Raw genomic sequence first — 23,416 nt, 5'->3', positions numbered from 1 at the left:
ATACCCAAGATACATCTCTTACGACTTCCCTGGCTGCAGTACTAAAGTGGATGCTGCTTTTCAGAATCGTGGTAAGAAATCCAAAAATAATTCACACTAATCAATACCAAATGTACAAGGCCTGGTGGCAATTATAAGGGCACCGTTTAGGCAAGGGTGATGGAAACCCAAGGGAGCAGCTTAGTAAAATGTTATATAACACAGAAACATACTGCTGGGAGTTCTTCAAAAGTTGATGAAAAGACATTACCCACCTCATAGTAATATATTTTTTTGTTGTTAATTTATTCCTTAATGAACTGAATGCTTCCTTCCATAGATTACCTGTACTTATGTGACGGCCCAAAGCAGACTGAATACACCCTTGCAAACAAACAGAATCGTCGTCTTCTCAACTACTATTGGCTCGAATGTTTTTAAGAAGTGGAAGACATGGCATGGCATTCTTTCTATCAAATCTGTCCAAAATGTTCATTAACCATACAGCCTTCTTGGCTAATAATGGGCAGAAGACACCTGAAAGACTTGAACATATCAGAAAATATACAAAATATCAGCTTAATATTGTAGCTTCCCAGTTGGTTAGTGGGGGAAGTGGGATTTCCCAGTATATAAGTGTATGTTATTGTCTCTTGTAATAGGAGTTAGTAATTGGAATTGTGCTAATGGCAATTTATGTTTGTGTTTCTATATGACATTTATTTATCCAACCATGTGATATTTGTGTGTTGGTTATTACACCATGATGGTTAAGGGTGGGAATCACCCCTCTCCATGTGAGACACTGCTGTTTGAGTTGGTTTTGTGTGGGTATGTTTGTGAGCTGTAATGCCAATAAAAGAGTTCTTCCTAAAAGTCATGTCTGGCTGTAACGATTACAAATTTAAGTTGACGATAAATCATCACTCAAATCATTGTGATTAACGATTTAATTGTGTTTTTGGCATTGAACATGGGAACATAATATGAATAAAAACGACATTTTGGTTTGCCTTTTAGGCTTCATGATCAAAAATTGCACATGGCAGATGAAAAATAACTGACATATTTAATACTTTTCATAAAAGCGGAAATAGCTGATCTACAACGCGGCACAAAGTGACACGTTGTAAACTTGTAGATCAACTATTTAGATCAACTATTTATAAAAAATTTCACTACTTTTTCGACCACTGCTTATTGCGTCTTTGCTGTGTTCTCCCTTAAAAAACAACAACTTTGGAAACGTGAAGCTCAAAGAAGATTGACGACAGTTGCATTGGGCAATAGTTCTTATAGACTGAATCATTACACCCCTTTTTGAAACAAGAGTGTTCCTGTTCCTTCTGTTGTGAATAGTGTGCAGTAAATCCCCGATGCACCCTGGGGTCCAACAATTCTGTTATCTCTTGTGCAAGCATGTATTGAGTTTTGATCATGTACATATCAGGACTTCAGGTCAGAAAGTGGATTGTGTCATGGGGCTGTGTGTTGTAATCATTTACTCTGAATGTCTGAATGTCTGAATATCTCAAGAAATATTAAATGATAAAGATCATTATTGATGCAGTAAAAGAAAAAAAATCCTTATAATATCATTGATCCCTTTGCATGGTGATACAGTTGGTTGGTATGGTACTATGATTATAGATTGCATGTGATTTGATGTTTCTTGCTGGTGCAAGACCAGGTGAGTAATCAATCACAAAGAAAAACTTCAGCACACAGCTTAATGGTCCCAAAAATATGTACTGTGCAAACTGCACAGCACAACATTTCAACCAAACAATTTGGTATTTTTCAGATGAACTCTTTGCAGTGCCCCCTATCCAGGGCTATAGTTCAGAAGTGGGTTGTGCAGCTGGGGCTGTCACTGTCACATCACGTGACCAGAGCAGTAATATCTCTCTGTCAACACCACTGCCCTACACATGTAGTGTTGTTATAGGATTTGGTTGTTTAGGAATAAACACAGAAGCACTCGGGAGGAAGTGGACTAAGAAAGTTTGCATTGAAACAGAGTTACTGTTAAAGAATTGACTAAATGTTTTAAACATGCACAGGATCAAACATAGCCTGGTAAACCCCCCTCCCTCCGGAAATCTCATTTGCATTTGGTTTCAGGAAGGAGGGTCTGGGATTGCTCACAGAGTAACGCTGCCCGAACCACTGCGCATACGAACCAATCAGCGGCTGCTAGGGGCGGGATCATCCAATCACCTGCCTAGTAGCTTGAAAAAATGAAACTCCGTCTGTCATCGATTCTGCGCCCGGAGTCTCAGATGCAAGTACGCTGTGAAACAAAATGTGTGTCGCAAGCTTCTTCCATTTGACGGAGTGAGGTTAAACATATAGCAAAACAAACACAGAAAGTTGTGTGTACTTTATTCTTGATTCTTGATACTGTCAAAATATGGACGTACACATTTCAGTGCAGTGCAGAGAAATGGGACATTATGCACAACAAATACTTTTGCTTTTGTACTTAAAGTATATTTTGATAACAATGCTTTTGTACTATACCCAAGCAAATTTTGAATTCCGGACTTTCAATTGTAACAGAGTATTTCTACATACATTCTACACAATTGACACTTTTTCCACCACTGCTTATCGCAGCCCCTCACAGGGGCCTCTTTTCACTTCACTTCTCCCTTCAGGACGAAGGGCCTGTCCCAGCACTTCTAGGAACTAGAACTTCGGCCGCGCTGCGTGCGGCCTCAGCTCTATCGCCCGCGCCCACATAGCATCCGCGCCCACACAGCGATCTGTGCGCCCGCCCTGCACCCCTCCTCCTCCCCCAATGTGCAGTATTGAGAGCCCTGACGTCACAACATTTGGAGTGATGGCCACTGCACTCTGGTTGGTTGGAATACACCTAGGGCCCAGGTACAGCTGAGATGAGAGAGGAGATGTGTATGTTAGACACAATATGACTCTGAGCAGGCATCACAGTGTTTAAATTGCATCTGGTGAAGAAGAGACTTTATTTTCCTAGGTAGTATTGTGTAAATACTGTATGCTTTATTGCGACGATGACACACACACACACACACACACACACACACACACACACACACACACACACACACACACACACACACACACACACACACACACACACACACACACACACACACACACACACACACACGATCCGATGGATGTGGGAGGGCTATTTTTTTTGTTTTCATAGAGCTGGTGGCGTAGTTGTCTCGCGCAATGTGGCAACCTGGTCTGACTTATAGGCGTTTGTACGTGTTTTCATTAGAGCTGGGTTCTTATGTGTGTAGCAAAATCAGTGTAAATGTCCAGTAATGTGCAACTACTACCACTGCTTTTGTATTTGAAACGTTAAATTTCTCTAAATATTATAAAGTGTCAGGACAGCCTAATACAAATATAATGTATGTAAAGGCTAGTTAGGCTACTATAGGCTACAGTGAAGTGGGACTGACTGTCTTGGTGATTATTATCTGGCACAGTAGTTGTGAATTAACAAAGTTGACATTTTAGACTGAATGTTTCCTTTCCGTTGTCCGTCAACAGCACAGTAGTCTGTGCCTTGACTTCAGTGCACTGACTCTCCCCCCCCCCCCCCTCTTGTGCTTCAACTACACGGCAAAAGGCCGTGTGTGGTTTCTGCGGAGGGTGTTATGCAGGAATGTGTGACCCTGTACAATCTGGTCAAAATGGCCACTGTTTGTGTTTTTGCGACGCGTTGTGGACATACCAAAGATTGTTAATATAGAAAGATACACATTCTCCATTCGAGCCACTAGAGGCGAAGTAGTACACAAATCCTACAAACGGTCTCCTAAGTAGGCGTGGTTGTCTTCTCCCCCGACCATCCCACCACCCTCCCCCTCCCCTCTCCCTGGCTGACAACGTCATGTGGATGTAGCCTGGTATCCAGCCTGCTTCGCTACGTTCGGCGGACTTTTTTTTCTCTCTTCGCTTCTCAGTCTGGAAAGCCTCCTATCTCCAAGGGAGGCGGGACATGCCAAAAGCTTCGAAACCTACCGTGGCTTCTGATTGGTCTGTGGTGCGGGGCGGGACAAAAAAAAACAGTGTGATCGTTGTGATTCGTCATTCGTTTGAACAACATCCAATCAGCAACGACGTTGCCCAACGTAACATGTAGTTCCAGTGTAGTTCTGCAAAACGAGTCAATAGGGTGCTCTCCAGACTGAGAAGCGAAGAGAGAAAAAAAAGTCCGCCGAACGTAGCGAAGCAGGCTGGATACCAGGCTAATGTGGATGTGTATTTGTGTATTTTCTTCATTAAAGAAAATAAATGCTTTACATGTTTGAAAGTGCACTGTTATTGTCAAAGATGATTTTAAAGAAACCCCAAAAAATCCCACCACAAACTCACACGTATTATTCAGTCTTATCGTCTTCTAGATATGCTCCTAATTTTGCTCAACATTGTAACAGGTCCTTTTATTTATAAGGTATATATTTTACCACTAATAGACTATAATGTGTTTAGCATGAATGTTTAGCAAAATGTCATGATTCCCAAATCATACCCATCAACCAAGACAGTTAATAATGGAAAATGATATTATTGAGCATTATTGAGCACACACATTTTATTTAATTTTTGAAATGTCCATAATGATTTCACGTAGGCCTACCACATTCACATATAGAATCTCAGTTTATTAGTTTTTAGAACATCTTATGGGGACAGAGCATAGCGTTCAAATCTAATATAATAATACAATATAATGGGACAGACAGAGCCCTCTATGTCTCGTCCGTCAGACTTCCCAGATCTCGCGAGAGTGTGTTGCTAGGATAGAGAAAGGTGGATAACAAAGTAGATTTTCTCCTAATTTGTGTCACTAAAAAAAAGCAATTTTAGTATGAAAATCGTGCATATTTTGTGTCTTGTGACGATCGGGTCCAATATTTAGTTCAGTGACCATGGAGCTAAAGAATGGTTCAGAAGCTGTGTTCACGTTGACTCTTCCATTGGAATCAATTGACTCCAACTTGCTTCCTGTCTCCTAAAAAGGTGTCCACCTACGTCACGCAGAAAATAGAAGAAACGGGAAGTAAACCGGAGAATGCGCCTCTTGCTATTTTCCTCTTGGGACATACTGACCTACCAACGGATATGTGTTAGAATGAATTCGATGTTTCGGTGGAGGGTGTTATACAGAAAAGTGTGACCCTGTTCAAGCTGGTCAAAATGGCCGCTGTGTTTTTGCGACGCGACACACACACACACACACAGTTTCTTGGCGTTGCGTGTGCGTTCGCTCAGCATAGTTTTTCTGCGTGCCATGGCTGCGTGCAAAGTTTTGTGTAGTGTGTCTCTCTCTCTCTCTCTCTGTCCCCCTCTCTGTCTGTCTGTCTCTCTGTCCCTACCTCACTCGCGGCTGTGACCGCTGTAGAGGAAAACTTTCGTGTTGTCTCTTTGTGTCTCTGTCCCTCTCTCCATGTCCATGTGTGTCTTTCTGAAGCTTGTAGATCTGTTGTCCAAAAGATGGTGTGGCTTTCTCTCCCTCACTCGCTCGCGGTTGTGACCGCTGCGCTGTGTACTGTGTAGATGGCCTGTGTGCTCTGCAGGGGGAGGGGCTGCTGGCAGTACATCTGATCTACAAGGCAACAGCGTGTCGACGCGCGAAGCGTTGTTAGCTTGTAGATCTGAGGGGGGGAGGGGGTGAGCTGCATAGACCAAGGCAGCGCTTGTTTCAGTGTGCTCTGCAGGGGAACGAAGGTGCTGAGGTTTTGTGGCAGATGATGATGATTGGCTGTTAAAAGAACCCTCCGGAAGTAAATTGCAGCTGGCGAAGTGATTTGCATAAGTATTGGGGCATAATGCGTTTGTTATTGATTGTACATCCTGCAAGTACAGTAACGGTGTGGGAAGCAGGTATGCTGGGAGGCAGAATATTGAGGATTTTTTGTGAAAAGTTTGGAGTTAGTTGGGCCATGGGTCTGCTTGGACGCCCTCCACATGCAATCATGTGGACTCCATGAGTTTGGTTGACAATTATTGTGGGAGGATGTACCAGAGGATGCTGCCATCCCTGTCATGTCATTCAGACATGAACACCACCCACCTCAGGGCTCAGGGGGCGGGCTGTGTGAGAACGATGGACACAACCAAGGGGAGATATAAATAGAGAGAGAGATAGAGAGATAGATCTTTGGTACAGAATGGATTCCTGCATGGTGGTGTTGGTGTTGCTGGCCTGTTTAACTCTGTGCTCAACGGCTCCAACGGTTGCACCTGAAGCCGACGCTGTGCTGGAGGATGAAGATACACTCGCTGAGGTAATGAAGAACATGTGGTGTAGTAGAATATGTTGTGTACTTACGTTTTTCTAGGAATCATTATGTCATTATGATAACATAAACACAGTGGCCATTTTGCTCTCACGTCAAATTTGCGAGTGCCGCGCTACTATGAGCTTGTAGATCTGCTATTTTTAAAACATCGTGATTTTTTTTTAATGTGGCCAATTCTACAAATGTTGTCTAAATCCTAACAGTTTTTTTTTATGTTGCTATATATCAGTGGTTCTCAACCGATTTCGAGTCAAGGACCTCCAAAATGATATGTATTTGGCCGCGGACCCCCATCTCAAAATATTTTGTTCCAGGGACCCCCCAGAAGCAAAGATTTGAGTTAAAAAATGTTCCCTTTAAAATATATATACAGTATATATATTCAAAGATTTGCACAGATTTTCAAAAATAGCAGATCTACAAGCTCACAGCACGGCACACGCTGTGAGCTTTTGTATATCTGCTATTTTTGAATAGCCAAAGTATAACATAATGTCACGAAGGTTGAAATCTAAAGTGACACAGATGCTTTCCTGGTTTTAATGTGTTAAGGATTGACTTTTAGGCCTTCAGAGAATTACAAAAAAAGATTACACAAGGAAGGTGATGCTGACTTGGTGAAAACTAAGTTGTAACATTTCAAAAAGTACATTTTAAAGTAGAATTGGTCATTAAAATAGTATCAGGCAAAATGTCAACTACATTTTACATAATCCTCTTCTCTCTCTTTTTTTTTATCAGAACTACCTGTCTCATTTCTACACTGATGTTGGGATTTCTACCGTGCGCAACATTGCCAGGACGAGGAGCTCATTCAATGACAGTCTAAAGGCCATGCAGAACTTCTTTGGCCTAGAGGTAACATATTGGTTTACTTTGTACTTCTGCAGCCGATGTTTATGTCTGCAAATCATTGATGGGCTCTATATCAGTGTTAATTTTGGCAGCAAATTCTGCAAAGTCGTAATCTTTTGAATAACACACCATTTAGTTTTTAGTCCTATTTTAGTCATCTGAAATTGTTCAGTCTTAGTCTAGTCTTAGTCAACTAAATATCAAAATCTTTTAGTCTGTGGACATACACTACGAGATAATCTTAATATTAACGATTTTTAAATCGGGTATAATCACACACTACAAGATAATCTTTCAAGATTCTCTTATCAGATTATCTTAACATGCACACACTACACGATTAAAAAACTCGGGGGCATCTCACATTACAAGATTCTATCCAGATTCTCGGGCTTGCCCGAACAGCAATAATAAATAGAAAAATATATTTAAAAAATAATAATTATTAATTATTAATTATTAATAATTATAATTATATAAGATATTATATCAGTAGCCTATATTATTTTGATATTAAATAAAGTTACACATTACAATCCGTACATTTTCATATGTCAATTCAGCGTTTTTCTCCGACAGCCAGCTGCGCTCCTGAGCAGCGCAGCGCAGCGCACGCACGCGCACGCACGCATGCACACACACACACACACACACACACACACACACACACACACACACACACACACACACACACACACACACACACACACACACACACACACACACACACACACACACACACACGGTGCACGTGTCAGAGCAGATCTACAAGCTCACAACGCGTCTCATTCGCGGTAGGCTACTTGTGGTCTTGTTCTTGTATATCACATTAGCTGTAGTAGAATACAACTCTCGTAGACGTATTTATGATTATGACCTTTTCAATCTACGAGAGTTGTATGGACACAGGGACTTTCTGCACTATACCCCGTAGACACTCCAAACATGTACAAATGAAAATAATGGTGCTTATTCCCACGCCCCCAAATGTTAACTCTCGCTACGGGGTAGTAGTTTAATGTAATAATCCATATCTTTCAATAAAGAAGTGTTTTAATGCCGTCTGTGGCCGAACGCCATTTTTTCACCCTCGTTTACTTCCTGTTTACATTGAGTGTAATTCCGGGGTTCACCAGATGGGCGCGTCACTACCGCCCATTGGGAACTTCCGACAGAATCAGCCACAGACGGCATTAAACACTTCTTTATTGAAAGATATGGAATATTAAATTAAACTATTACCCCGTAGCGATAGTTAACATTTGCTGCATTAGGGTAAGCACATTTATTTTCAATTTTTACATGTTTGGAGTGTCTACGGGGCATAGTGCAGAAAGTCCCTGTATTCATGGGGGGTGAACCCTACAACTCTCGTAGATTGAAAACGTCAGAATCATAAATACGTCTATGAGAGTTGTATTCTACAGCTAATATCGCATAATGTTAACCACTCGAAACCATTGTGCGACGAAAAATAATCCTGGCTGGCAGAGAGACTTCCCTTGCAACATTTTACAAAATTCATGGATTTAAGAACTGAAGGGTGCACTGCACCGTGCACCAACATGAGTTTTTTTTCTAAAGCATTAGATGGCGGGCCAGAACATAATGAAAGGCTAATTTAAGAAATGGATAGTTAACAAATGTACTGCCCCCCCCCCCCCCATCCAAGACTGACCATGTAGCAAAGCCTACCGTCCTTATAATCATTCAATAATTTGAATGATTTTACTTTTATTGTCATTATACCCCTTCTGCCAATGCCAGACGTAGGCTACAACATCACATTATTAAGCATGCTTCATCGCTTTGCAAATCCACAAGTTCACACTGCAGCGCAGATTGAATATATTCGGGGCGCAACACCGTTGTCACTTGTCAGTGGTGTAAAGTAACAAAGTACATGTACTTAAGTAGTGTACTTAAGGAACATTTTTAGGTATTTTTACTTTACTGGAGTATTGCCAATTTTCAGTACTATTGTAGGCTATTACTTCTACACCCCAACGGCAAATAATGTACTTTTACTCCACTACAATAATTTGAAAACTTTAGTTACTTTGCTATTATCAATTATTATATTATAAAACATACATTAACCACTTTAGCCCTATTTTATAGGCCTACATAGGCTATTTGAAAATACCGATCTACAAGCTCACAATGCATCTCATCGCAACACTTGATACTTTTACTTTAGGTAAAATATCCGAGTACTTTTCCCACCATGCACTGACCGTTGTACGTCGAAGCATAAATTGGTCGTTACTGGATGGATTGCAGCTGCTACTTATGGAGAGAGACAGACTGCTTGAGATCGCTAAACATTAATCTGCTAGTTAACAAGAGAAATGACACTATCCAAAAGTATAAAGAGTATAAAAGATATGTATAAAAGATATGTGACAGTGCTGAAAACAGGGCATTTAAAGATGGATATGGACACATTGGACAGCAGCAGTGCGTTCGGAAATTGGGCACCAGAGCGCACTCGCCTATTAGTTTGTATTGGCCAGTGCGCTCATGAGTTTCTTATACCTGGTGTCATCAATGCAAAGCCGTTGTGTTTCATCGGCTACACACGTTTTGGCTGCTTGCAAGACAAGGAATATAATTTTAGACGGCAAGATGAAGCATGGAATGGTACCAGGCAAGTTATAAAGTTTAATAAGCATCTTTCAGGTGGGGATATATTCTCTATGAACATTATGGCTTTAGGACTGTCAGTCCATATTTTAAAATGAAAATAATAAAATCATTATCAAAATAATGTATTTTAATATAAAACATGGATCCACCGCAGCTGCACATGATTGTCCATCCTACACAAATAACGTGTGTGTGTGTGTGTGTGTGTGTGTGTGTGTGTGTGTGTGTGTGTGTGTGTGTGTGTGTGTGTGTGTGTGTGTGTGTGTGTGTGTGTGGCATTGCGGTGTTGGAACAGCGACAGCGGCCGTATTTCTCTTGGTCCGACCCGCGCCAGGTGTTCCATACAGTAGCGATCCAGATAAATATCAAACATTTTTTAAAATGATTTTGACAAGGGGGGAGGGGGTTCACCCGAGGGGAGGGGTTTTCACTCGAAATATCAAACTATTTTGAACGTGATCGGAGTGGCCCCGATCGTCTTGTGAGCAACTCGGGAGGGTTCAGATTGGATCTTTGAACCCTCACACTAGACGATGTTTATGGCCGAGATTCGCCCCCGATCTAGGCTGGGGTAGACACGCCCCCCCGATACTCGTGAGGGTTGTTTTTTAGCCCGATTATCTCGTAGTGTATGTCCACCTTCTTAGACAACAAAATTAACACTGCTCTATGTTGAGAGAGCCCAGTTATGTTATTGCCACTATTATTTATGTTCTTTTCCCCCTTGCTTTTCATTCTGAACTTGGCACATTCTTAGTTCAAACTTTGAAATGGGCGCCTCCTCCTTCGAGAATAATGTCCTCTGTCAGGGCGGCAAGTCATCAAGCATGTTGCATGATGTTCGTGTAAATAACATAAATAACATCCCCACATGTAAATCGGTACCTTGCGTATCGTGCCTGTCGTGGGTGGAAACCCCATTATGTTCAAAACTGTTTTGAAAAAAATATCAAAAGTAGCAGATCTACAAGCAAAAAACGCTTGCAGATCTGCTACTTTTGTGTGACGTTGTAGTATGATCAAGTAGGGAATTAATTTACGCAAAGACACAAAAAGTTAGAATATGGAGATACGTTTTATGCCCGACAGGCTGCAACAATATTCAAAGAATGCCAGTCTTATGATTGCTACAAAACTATTGCTGTCTGGATACCACCCTCTCATTCTGTTCTGATCTTTCCCCATTACATCTGCCTCTTGATAAGAAACATGCTGTTTTCTGGCCTTTTGGCAGCCAAAAAATGATTGCCACTTGCAAGAAGCCGCCACACTCCATTTCATACAGACAATGGACTATAGCTTTTTTTGGATATTGTTTGGAACTCTCTACAGCCCGTACACATGGTGCCAAGGAGGATAATATACATTTATGAAATTGAGTGTCCTCTGTTGAAAATATTTCCATTTTACTAAGACTTTGCCCTGGTCTGGGTTTGGAGTGTGTGTGTGTGTGTGTGTGTGTGTGTGTGTGTGTGTGTGTGTGTGTGTGTGTGTGTGTGTGTGTCCTTGTCCGTGTGTGTGTGTGTGTGAGCAGTGCAATCTCAGCCTGTTATAGCGATTTTTGCAAAACAGTTATTTTGATATTACTCCAACAGATTTTGTCCAAATATCACGCAAATCAATACACAGTATCGTCATGTCAAGGCGGATCTGTCAGATATTTCATATTCCATCCTGATTGGCTAACATTGGCTTCCAAAGTTTGCAGGATTGGTCCGTTTTGAACAAAATGCCTCAAATCATGAAAGCAGCATGCGATTTCTGTGAAATTTTGCACGCACATTCCCTCTTGGCCGAGGAAGAAATGGCACACTTTTCACATTGGCCTGTTATAACGTTGTTATAGTGCCTGCCTGTTACAGCGACGTTTTTTGTTAAAAAAAAGAAGACGTTTTTAATGAAATGCCTCAAATCATGAACAAAGCGTCCGATTGCCATGAAAGGCTGAAGAAGTAATGGCCCCTTTTTCACATTGGCCTAGTATAGCGCCACCAGGAGACCACAATAACCTACCTAACCTGGCGGAGACCTGTGCTCCGAGGAGCTAGCCTGGTAAACCCCTCCCTCCGGAAATCTCATTAAATGCAAATGAGATTTCCGGAAGGGTTACCAGGCTACTGAGGAGCACCTTTTCTAGTTGTCTCCGCCAGGCCGGAAGGTATGGCGAGAAAATATGTTTTGCACCCTGTCTGTCCGTCCGTCCGTCCGTCCGTGTGTCCGTCTGTGAACAGCTAATCTCCCGCACCGTTGGCTTGATCGCAGCGAAACTGTGCACACACACTCCCTGGATGCCAATTCAGAACCTCTGCCCCAAATGTTTCACATGGGCCTGTTATAGCGCCACTAGGAGACCGCTTTTTGCAAAAAAAAAAAAATTGACAGTACTCCTACAGATTTTGTCCAAACATCACGCAAATCGGTACACAGTATCTGTATAGTCATTAAACGAAACGGGTCTTTCAGATTTTTCATATTCCATCCTGATTGGCTAAGAATGGCTTCCAAAGTTTGCGGGAGTGCTCCATTTTGAACAAAATGCCTCAAATCATGAACACAGCATGCAATTTCCGTGAAATACAGTACATTCCCACGAGGCCGAGGAAGAAATGCCACTTGATTTTTCTCAAATCAGCCTCATGGTGGCGCTATAACAGGCCAATTCGGGTTTTTACCTACAACTGCACCGATCTGTGTAAAACTTTGTATGTACACTCCCTAGAGGCCAAGGAAAAACCTTTGCCCTGCATTTTTCACATCTGCCTTTTATAGCGCCACCAGGAGGCCGACTTATAGAAAACACATTTTTGGATATTACTCCTTCAGATTTTATCCAAATTTCACGCAAATCAGTACACATGATCTCTATAGTCATGTTGTAACAATCGGCCTTTATCTATGAAAGGTAAATTATTAACTAAAAGGAAAATCAACAGGATCGGCAGGTGTTAACTGAGTTACTTTATTATTCAAGCCACAAAATAATAACTACCACAACAAAATGGCGAATAAATAATACACTTAGGGCTTTAAATCAACTTCTGTCCCTATCTCTTTCCCTATTAACAAAATAAATAAACACAAATCAACAACAAAGGTAACTAAAATTCGGGCGGGGTACCCCTAATTTGTAATCCACAAAGAAAATGGACGCTTGGTTTTGCCTCACCGGCCGCGGCTCCTCCCGACTCCACCACCGACCGGCATCTCGCTCACAAACTCCACAGTGCTCGAATCCCACGGCACGGCAGCAACGGCAGGTCCACTGGGCTCAGACGTTCTTTGTTGGTGGCTGCAGTTTACTATTACGTTTAAACTTTAACTTAAAAACTCAGTAATACTGGCGCCTGTAGGAGATCTCCTCTCTCTCTCCCCTGTCGCTTCTGCTACACAGGTTTGTATGATCTGTTCTCCGCACGCACCACACCCTCTATTTGTCAAGTAGAGTGTGGCATCAATCACTCAATCACCCCCAGTGATCAGACCCATTACCCATTACTCCCTTGAATAGGAAATGTTCATATATTTCCAACATGTTATATAACAATCAGATATAATAACATGCATAATTTCAGGCAGATGTTTCATATCAGTCAGATATAATAACACCCATAGATCAAGCAGATAAATATAATAATATAATGTGCATTTGTCACAATGTGATCAAGACGGATCTGTTAGGTTTTTCATATTCCATCCTGATTGGCTAAGATTGACATCCAAAGCTTGCAGGAGTGGCCTGTTTTGAACAAAATTCCGCTAATCATAAGGATAAGGATAATTCCTTTTAACAGGACGTTCATGAAAGTCCTTGCGGGCTTGTTTCCAATGAGGGCCTGTGAGCAATTAGGGATTAAGAGTCTTGCTCAGGGACAAATTTCATCGACACATATGCTGGCGTGGCCTGGAATCGTACCTGGGGCAACCAGGGCCTCTGGCTCCCTAGGCGGGCTCACTAACCACTCAGCTATGGCCGCCCCTGAACCCCTGAATCATGAACCGATTGCGGTGAAACTTTGCACGCACATTTGCACTACGTTAAGGAAGAAATGCCACCCTTTCCACATTGGCCTGTTATAGCAACACCAGCAGGTCTAATTTAGCAAAACACATTTTTGGAACAAAATGCCTCAAATCATGAATGCTGTGTCCGATTGCCATCAAAGGCCTAAGAAGAAATGGCGCCCCTTTTCACATTGGCCTATTATAGCCCCACCAGGAGGCCACGATAACCTACAGTACATGACCTGGCAGAGACCTGTGCTCAGAGGAGCACTTTTTCTAGTTTTCTCTTCTCTAGTTTCTTTTTTCTCTGTTTCTATTTTTTTTGTTATAGCCTACTGTCATTTTTTTATTTAAATTATGAAAACAATTAAACATTTGATTAAAACATTTAATAATAATAATACATAATAATAATAAAATGCCACAATCTTGAACAATAAGTGTTAGTGAGTTTCATACCAGCAATCATTCAAAAGGTGGATATCTGATGATATAGTAGTTAAACATTTGAATGTCCAAAAATAATGCATGTGATTTTCTAACGTGATCTGCCACTTAATGCACACCAGGTAACTGGCACCTTGGATAATGCAACTATGGAAGTGATAAAGGCACCCAGGTGTGGAGTTTCTGACATCAGCCGATTCGGAAACCTTTACGGGAGACCCAAATGGCAGAGTAAAGTCATTACCTACAGGTGCTGATCATTAAAACACTTTAACATGCTTGTACTGTTAATGGTTCCTTCATGTGATAACAATGAACATGTATGAATTTAAATCAAGATAATATAAATGTATGTTATTATTTTGCATCAAACTTGTGCTTAGATAGACTTGTGCCATAGGTGAAATACACTATAACAGACAAACAAACATAAGATATGTGCAAATACATGGAGCCAATAAGCATTCCTTCAATATAACGTATGTCAGATGATAGTGGGTGATTGCAGTGGTGTAAAGTAACTATAGATTTACTCAAGTACTGTACTTAATTTTGAGGTACTTTTACTTTACTGGAGTATTTCCAATTTCCAGTACTTTTACTTCTACTCCACATCTCAGAGAAAAATATTGTACTTTTAATCCACTACAATTATTAGAACACTTTAGTTACAAGTTACTTTGGAGATTTCGATTATTATCACAAAACATACAGTAACCACTTCAGCCCTATGTACATTTTGGCCATAGCAGATCTACAAGCTCACAATGCGTCGCGATGCAACGCATTGTGAGCTTGTAAGATCTGCTTTTCAAATGTTTTTATACGTTTGAAAACTTGAAATGGGAGATTCTGCATAATGATTACTTTTACTTTTGGTACTTTAAGTACATTTTGATACCAATACTTTTGTACTGGTTACTCAAGTAAATTTGTAATTCCGGACTTACTTACTTGTAACAGATTATTTCTACATTGTGGTATTGACACTTTTACTTAAGTAAAACATGTGAGTACTTTTCCCACCACTGTGTGATTGTGAGATGTAGTTAGTGCTGTCCTTCCCATCAACAGGATCACACAGTACAGTCGTCATCTGAGCCAGAATGAGGTGGACGCCACCATCGCTAAAGCATTCAAGCTCTACAGTGATGTGATCCCGCTCGATTTCAAACAGATCCGCAGTGGTACTGCATTCATCATGATACTCTTCGGACGTAGAGGTGAATATGAGAAAAAGGTTTGATAATCGACATAAAAGCCAAGCATTCTTAATTATGTGAAATAAAAAGCTATAACAATACTTTAACATTTGTATACAATATACATTATTGCTATGCAAAAACATTTGGTATACCATAATAATACTTAAGTCTTAAGTCCCTCCATGATGCATTATTGGAATTATCAAATGATTACAAAGGGAGATGCACATCCACATCTAAGTGCTGGACAAACGGCAGACCAACAGCAAAAGCAAATAAAGTCTGCAAACCAGCTGGTTCTCAGCTCCACTTTTATTGCTGCTTTCAACGTTTTGATCTATTCAATCTTCATCTCGAATTTATAATACATTCCAGATGAAGATCGAATAGATCAAAACGCTGAAAGCAGCGATAAAAGTGTAACTGAGAACCAGCATGCAAGACTTTATCTGCCTTTTATCATTACATCATTACATTATTACCTTAATTATTCTTTAGTTACTGTACAAGCACTGTGTATTATATTCCTCAAGTATACCCATTCATTTATAGCAGTGGTTTTCAACCCTTTTCATATCAAGGTCCATTATGTATTGGGTATTTGAGTCACAGAACCACCGTTTGAGGAGATTTAGCCTCTCAGACCCAAAACTAAATTAATATTTTGTAATCGTTGGATACGATTTGGTCCACAATTACATCCATGCTGTATTGATGTTGGTTCCATAGGAGAGATAACAGGCAAACGTTGATCAAAATAACAGTTATTCAATTAAGTAATGCAGATGTTTAAAGACGGGGTGCCGTGATTTCCCCCCCCCCCCCCTAAAACATAATCATCAGGTATTATGGTTATACTAGGAGGAAGATTTTTTTCAAAAAAGTGTACAGAAATTGTTAAAATTATGTTTTATGTGGACACGCCTCCAATACATTAAGTATACCTGGTTCTCACCTTTGCACCTCCTCCACCACCTTAGCACCACCCACCTGTCCTAGTCCCTCCTCCTCCTCATGCCCACACCTGTTGTGTTATGATAATGAGGGGGAGGGTATATACTTACTCTGTCACTAAAGGGCTGTTTTTCTATTGGCACAGAGGGTCAACCTCAAGGTTTCAGCCTCCAGGTAGAAACACAAAATAGTCAGAGAAGACATAAAACACCATAAAAACACCACCAGGGGGCAGTGGCGTAACGCAGAATCGCGGGGCCTCCCCGTGGGAGTTTCACGTGAGGCCCACGTACATGCACGCGCGCACGTGCATGAAAAATTGTGGGTCTAATTCGGGTCTAATTAGGTCTAATTCGGGTCTAATTCGGTTCTTTTTGACCAATATAAATCAACTTTTTTCTTTTTTTTTGCTGTAAAAATATTTGTATCAGCGCAGGCGGGGCCCCCCCTGCTGGTGGCCCCCCCGCACCGCATCGCTTGCTGCCCCTCCGTTACGCCACTGCCAGGGGGCTTAATGAAGTTCTATCAACCTCATAGACACATGAAAAACAGAAAAAGTGCAAAATCATGGCACCACCTCTTTAACTATAATTGAACTCTTTTTAGTTTACTCTCTTTCACTCACTTTCATTTTACACTCTCAAGAGTTAAAGATCTATAAGGGTCCATTTGGTTACCAACTCTCCCAACTCCCAACTACCAATATCATTTATCTGGGGACCAACTGGGACCCCCTCAAGGACCACTGGTGGCCCCCGGACCACTGGTTGAGAACCACTGATTTATAGAAATAAACAAATTATCATGTAATCTCTCTTTTGTAAATCAGATCATGGGGACTTTTACCCGTTTGACGGACCAAGTGGAGTGTTGGCCCATGCCAACGCTCCTGGAAGGGGACAAGGAGGGGACACACACTTTGATGATTCTGAAACATGGACTTTAACCCAGAGAGGTAATACTTTCAAACCACAATTAAAAACATAAACAATATTAACTTGTACAGCAGGTAAATATATTTTCTCAAATGGTTTTAAAAGCAAAGAATATGTTTGTGAACAGATGACATTCTAAACAAGAGTCACAAGACTAGTGTGATTCCTGACAGAACGCATGGCCCTTTGATCCCACAGCACACATAGGTTACAAAACTTAACTTAAATGTGTTTGCCCGTTTTTTTTTTGTTGTCCCTCCAAATAGCCGCTTGGCACGTTCCCAAGGGGTCTCTGAGGCTCTGCACCCCATTTTGGGACCATTTGATTAATCCATATCTGTGATTATTCATACATGCCTTGTAATTGCTGCTATCAGGTATAAATCTGCTGTTAGTGGCGGCTCATGTGTTTGGCCATGCTCTGGGCCTGGATCACTCCAGGGACAGGAGAGCTCTGATGTTCCCCACCTACGCATACGTCAACACTGATGGATACAAGCTGCCAGACGATGACAGACGTGGGGTACAAGCTCTGTATGGTAAGCAAAGATCCTTTAGATCCTGTATGATGATTCATTCAGAGACTACAGTCTATTCCATCCATTGTCTTTGAGTCTTTGATTTGTAGACATAATGAAGTCTGTTGATTTAAAAAATGAAAGCAAAAAGAAAAAGAAAGATGCAGTGGTGGAAAAAGTACTCAAATATTTTACTAAGTTAACCTTCGAGCCTAACCTACAAGCTCACAATGCGTCGCATCGCAACGCATTGTGAGCTTGTAGATCTGCTATTTTCATATGGCCGAAATGTAAATAGGGCTGAAGTGGTTAATGTATGTTTTGTAATAATAACCAAAATCTGCAAAGTAACTAGCAACTAAAGTTTTCAAATAATACTAAGAGTAAAAGTACAATATTTGCCTCTGAAATGTAGTGGAGTAGAAGTAAAAGTATTAAAAATTGGAAATACTCCAGTAAAGTAAAAATCACACCCAGTGTGAAGTGGGCAGTGTGGTCATCACAGTGGTCATCATAGTGATGGAAGCTCACTTCCAAAAAAAAATGATTTTTGGAAGTGCATAATCCTATTTATAGGTTATTAATGTCATCATGTGTCTCGCTAGCCAATCACAGTGCTGAATAGAGTCAGCCAATAGAGTCAGCCAATCACAGTACAGGAAAGTGGGCCAAGTGGGCCAATCACAGTGCAGGAAACTAATACTAATGAGGTGTCCCAACCCCACTTATAGGGGCGGCTACACCGCCCAAAAATATGTCAAAATTGTAAAGTTACAGTATTTGAGTAAATGTACTTAGTTAAAGAATGCATTCACTGTCTGTGCAACATATTAATTAACAACTCCACCATACAGAAAACTCTGTATAATGATTTAAATGTTTTTGTTGCCTGACTGTCTTAACTGACATAAAGGAAGCCGTAGCTTTCAGCCAGACCCACAGCCCAACCCAACACCAGCTCCCACACCGACTCCAGAACCCGAACCGGAGCCTGAAGAACCCACTCAGCCAGACCCCGGCCGCAACCCTCGAGACGAGCAGTGCAGCCGGGACCTGGTGTTTGATGCTGCCACCTCTGTCAGGCGAGACCTGTTGTTCTTCAAAAATGGGTACTGTATGTTTTAATCTGAATGTATGCATAATGTTGTTGTTTTTTTTCAGTTTCTTTGTAAATATTTAAATGCTGAGCAATGCTACAGAGGGAGAGTTGTAAACTCCTGTAGACCAGTGGTTCTCCAACTTTTTCATGTCAAGGACCCCCAAAATGATATGTATTTGGGCCGCGGACCCCCATCTCAAAATATTTTGTTCCAGGGACCCCCAGAAGCAAAGATTTGTCCCCCTGGGTCCCGAAGGACCCAGGGGGAGAACCAGTGCTGTAGACAACAATAAAAAATATCATCTCGACAACAATAAAAATATCATCAATCGCCATTTAAGATTTCTTTGTCATGTGTTATGACACATACTGTGTGTAATTTATTATGTCTTTCTTGAATGTTTTTTTATGAAATAACTTTATTTAAATCCCCGACTTGTGTTCCTCCATAGTTACTATTGGAAGAAGAGTGCTGCAGGCCAAAGGATCCGTCTCAGCAAAGTGAGCACCAGATGGCCACAGATCAACATAGTCGATGCTGCCTATGAAGTCCCAGACAAGGACGTGTTCTATCTTTTTGAAGGTACTATTCAAGAGCGGTGGAAAGTAACTAAGTATACATTTACTCAAGTACAATTTTGAGGTATTTTTACTTTACTTGAGTGTTTCAGTACATTTACTTCTACTGTATACTCCACTACACCTCAGAGGCAAATATTGTACTTTTACTCCACTACAATTATTTTGCATATAAATGATTACATTATAAAACATATATTAACCACTTTAGCCCTATTTTATACCAAGTCTATTTGAAAATAGCCGATCTACAAGCTCACAACGTGTCGCATCGTGACGCGTTGTGAGCTTGTAGATCGGCTATTTTCAAACATTTTAGTACTTTTACTTTTGATACTTTAAGTACATTTTTATACCATACTTTTTTTCTTTTTTTAGCAAATTGTGAATTCCGGACTTTTACTTGTAACAGAGTACTTCTACATTGCAGTATTGATACTTTTACTTAAGTAAAGCATTTGAGTACTTCCCCAGCCCCCCTGTTATTATCTGTATAAAGATACAGTAACTGCCATTGATTTTTCTGCAGGTCGTCAGTACTGGGGCATTAAGGCTTATACAAGCACAAAACTGTCTGGATATCCAAAGCCTCTCACCAACCTTGGCCTCCCCTCAACAGTGGAGAAGGTGGATGCAGCTGTTTTTGTAAAAACCACTGGGAAAACGCTCATTTTTGTCGATAGTCAATATTGGAGGTGAGAGTTAACGTGCACACTCTTGACTTGATGAAGACACATTATAGAATCAAATTGCTCACCTGGGCATGTGCAGCCACAGTCTCTCTTAATCCATTAGTTCCTCCCATTTTATATGCAATTAATGGAGATAATTGATGTATCTCCATGTAATGTATTTTCCAGTTATGATGAGCGCAGAAACCAAATGGACAACGGATACCCGAGATACATCTCCTGGGATTTCCCTGGCATGAGTTCTAGAGTGGATGCGGCCTTTGAGAATTATGGTAAGAGATCCAAACACTCAATATGCCAGGGTTAGGGTTAGGGTACAGCAGGGGCACTTTTGGTGCAGTGATGTAGGGCTGTACCCAAACGTTCGAAGGTTCGGACCTTTGTTCGTTATGTCGGCATTCGAATCTTAATTAATGAGTTCGAACCTCCGCTTTAAAAAAATATATATATATATATAAAAAAAATAAAAAAAATTAAAATATATATCAGAATGTGATATATATCAGAATATCACAGTACTATGTTGTGTTTACAATAATTTGAAAGTCACGAAAGTCACGCACGCAGGCACGCACAGTAGAGATGCGCGGATGGCCTCTCACGTCACCCGAATCCGCATGTACAAATTAATTATCCGCCCGTTATCCAACCGCAATAATTATATTATCCAATTTAAATATCCGCACCAACCGTTTTTCCCGTATGTCAAAATATTATTATTTTCTGGTATTCCCCGTTAGTTTTATTATTAGTTGTGCGATGTGATCACAAAATGCATTGATTTAGCATATGGAATGTCGGTGCGTCTTTTTTCTTTTTTTTTAAACCGGTGCTGCGCTGAACATACAGAGCGCACTGCTCTGCTGCGCTAACATACAGACTCTGTGCGGCATCCAACATACAGGCATCCAACATACATGCGGCATCCAACATACATGCGGCATCCAACATACAGAGTGCACTGCTCTGCTGCCAGCGGCACCGGTTAATTTTTTTTTTTAAAAGACGCACCGACATTCCATAGGCTAAATCAATGCATTTTGTGATCGCATCGCACAGAGGCTGCTCTACACACTCACACAGACACAAGCACGCAGAGATTTAGGTATTTTATGGATAGATATATTAGATGTCATTAATTTATTTACCACAATATTTCACCCGCGGTTTATCCGATATTAATTAATAATCATATTTGATTGACCCGAATCCACCCAAACCGCGGTTAACTGCGGCAACCGCGGCTAAAACTAGTGTTCTTGGCACACAACATGAAGAGAGTATAGCAGAGGTGAGGGCCGACTCGGTCGGCAAGACTTTTTTTTTTTGGTTCGTCACGAGACGAGAGTGACGAGAGTGAGACATTTTATTTTAAAAGTCGTTGTTTGTTAACTGTTTCAAGCTGCCACGCCCTGCCATACTTATGTTTTATAGTTGTTGTTTAATGTAGCCTAACTAACAGCCCTGTGCAGAATATTGTCTGTCGTATTGTTAGATATTGGCCAAAAAGAGAGCGAGTTGTCTGGAGAGAAAAAAAAAGACACTGTGACAATTAATGCGCCTGATTTATTTTTCTGTTACATGAATGAAGGCTTTCAAGGGAGGCTATTGATCTGCATTGCTTGTACTGTCTGGTAACGAACGACTTCAGCAATAAATCCTAAACTTTAGGAAATATCTTGTCTTGTTTGATCCTTAAATCCTTTCATTATGGGCATTATGAAACAACTTTTTTTTAAACCAATAGACTATGCAATGTCGGCTCTATAATGAATTGCAGCTTGGTTAACCCTTTAACAGTCTGCTCAACCAATTGGTAGAGCACATTTTAAGTCACTATTTCTCATTGACAACATTGCTGAACTTAACTCAACCTGATTGAGCCCTTTCTACCATTTGGTTGAGGTATGTTATGGCAAAAAAAGGTCCACCAGATGTCACTGTTTCCCAGTCACATGGATTCTCAGGTAGCCACTTTTTAGGAAGTGAAAATCAATTAATCCACTCCTGAAAGGTGGGATTTTTTTGGTTGAAATTTCAGAGGTAAGATTTTTTTTTTGTCATATTATCATCTCAGAGGTGTTACTGAACCTGATTATGTAGCTTGATACAATAAAAAAAAATCTAATAATGGTCTAATAATTTTCTGAAAACATGCTCTACCAAACGGGTTGTTTGTCACTTTATGGTAAGTAGTGAAGCTAAACTAAAGTAATTAAAATGTACTATTTGCTATGGATAAATAGGGCTTTTGCTAATTCAGTGTTGTTAATATAATACATATAATGTTATTTCATTATATTTATGTATTAGTATGATTTTATTCCTATCTAAAAAAAACATGCTCAACCAAATGGTTGAATTGTCATTTAATGGTAAAGGTTAGTGGTGCTGAAATAAAAAATGGACTATTTTGATGATCTGTGTGATGAAGAAGATGACCAAACAGATGATGCTGATCAACTCTCACAAGCAGAAGAGACTGGGAACATAATGGGAGACATATTTCTCAGTGAATGCATATAAATCAATGTATATGCATGAAACTTTTACCATTACCATAAAGTGACATCTCAACCGTTTGGTAGAGGCCTATATTTGGAAAACTGTTGGGTCTGTTAAAGAAATTATAATTGATAGTTGTTACTATTGCCCCAAATAAATAAAAAATGCAAAGAAATAATTTTTCCAATGCTTTTTTCTTGGGGTGACCTTTAAAGGGTTAAAGGCACGTTCGTTTAATTAATTAAATAAACACGATCGTTCGAACGAACGTCCTTCGATGGTTCGAAAGTCGAACCATCGATGTATTCATTAATTAATAAATAAAACGATGGTTTGACTTTCGAACCATCGTTGTATTAATTAATTAATAAATAAAACGATGGTTCGACTTTCGAACCATCGTTTTGTTAATTAATTGATTAAAAACGATGGTTCGACGTTCGAACCACAGTTTCATTAATTAAATAATTAAATACGATGGTTCGAACGTCCGTTCGAAATTCCTCGCCGAAGTTCGAATCCTAAAAACAGGGTTTGGGTACAGCCAGTGATGATGGAACGTACCCAAGGGAGTACGTTAGCAAAACATTGATGTCCATATAAAACAGAAACATAGAGTTCAAAATGGTGTTGGCCGGTCAAATTATTTAAGGATGAAAAGATATTATTCACCTATGTACCAACGTTTG

General features: G+C 40.4%; 1 protein-coding gene across 1 annotated transcript in view; it reads left to right on the top strand.

The window, feature by feature from the left end:
- Positions 1–23,416, top strand: part of LOC308085253 (uncharacterized protein) — a 71,906-nt gene that overhangs the window by 11,326 nt on the left and 37,164 nt on the right. Inside the window, exon 5 of the mRNA XM_080428331.1 lies at positions 17,229–17,354. Coding sequence (XP_080284457.1) covers positions 17,229–17,354 — 126 coding nt within the window. The remainder of the gene's footprint in view (positions 1–17,228; positions 17,355–23,416) is intronic.

Source organism: Gymnoscopelus braueri, assembly GCF_963280865.1.
Source record: "Gymnoscopelus braueri genome assembly, chromosome: 5".
Lineage (NCBI taxonomy): Eukaryota > Metazoa > Chordata > Actinopteri > Myctophiformes > Myctophidae > Gymnoscopelus > Gymnoscopelus braueri.
The sequence above is the reverse complement of the archived record's forward strand: the minus strand, read 5'-3'. Positions and strand labels throughout refer to the sequence as shown.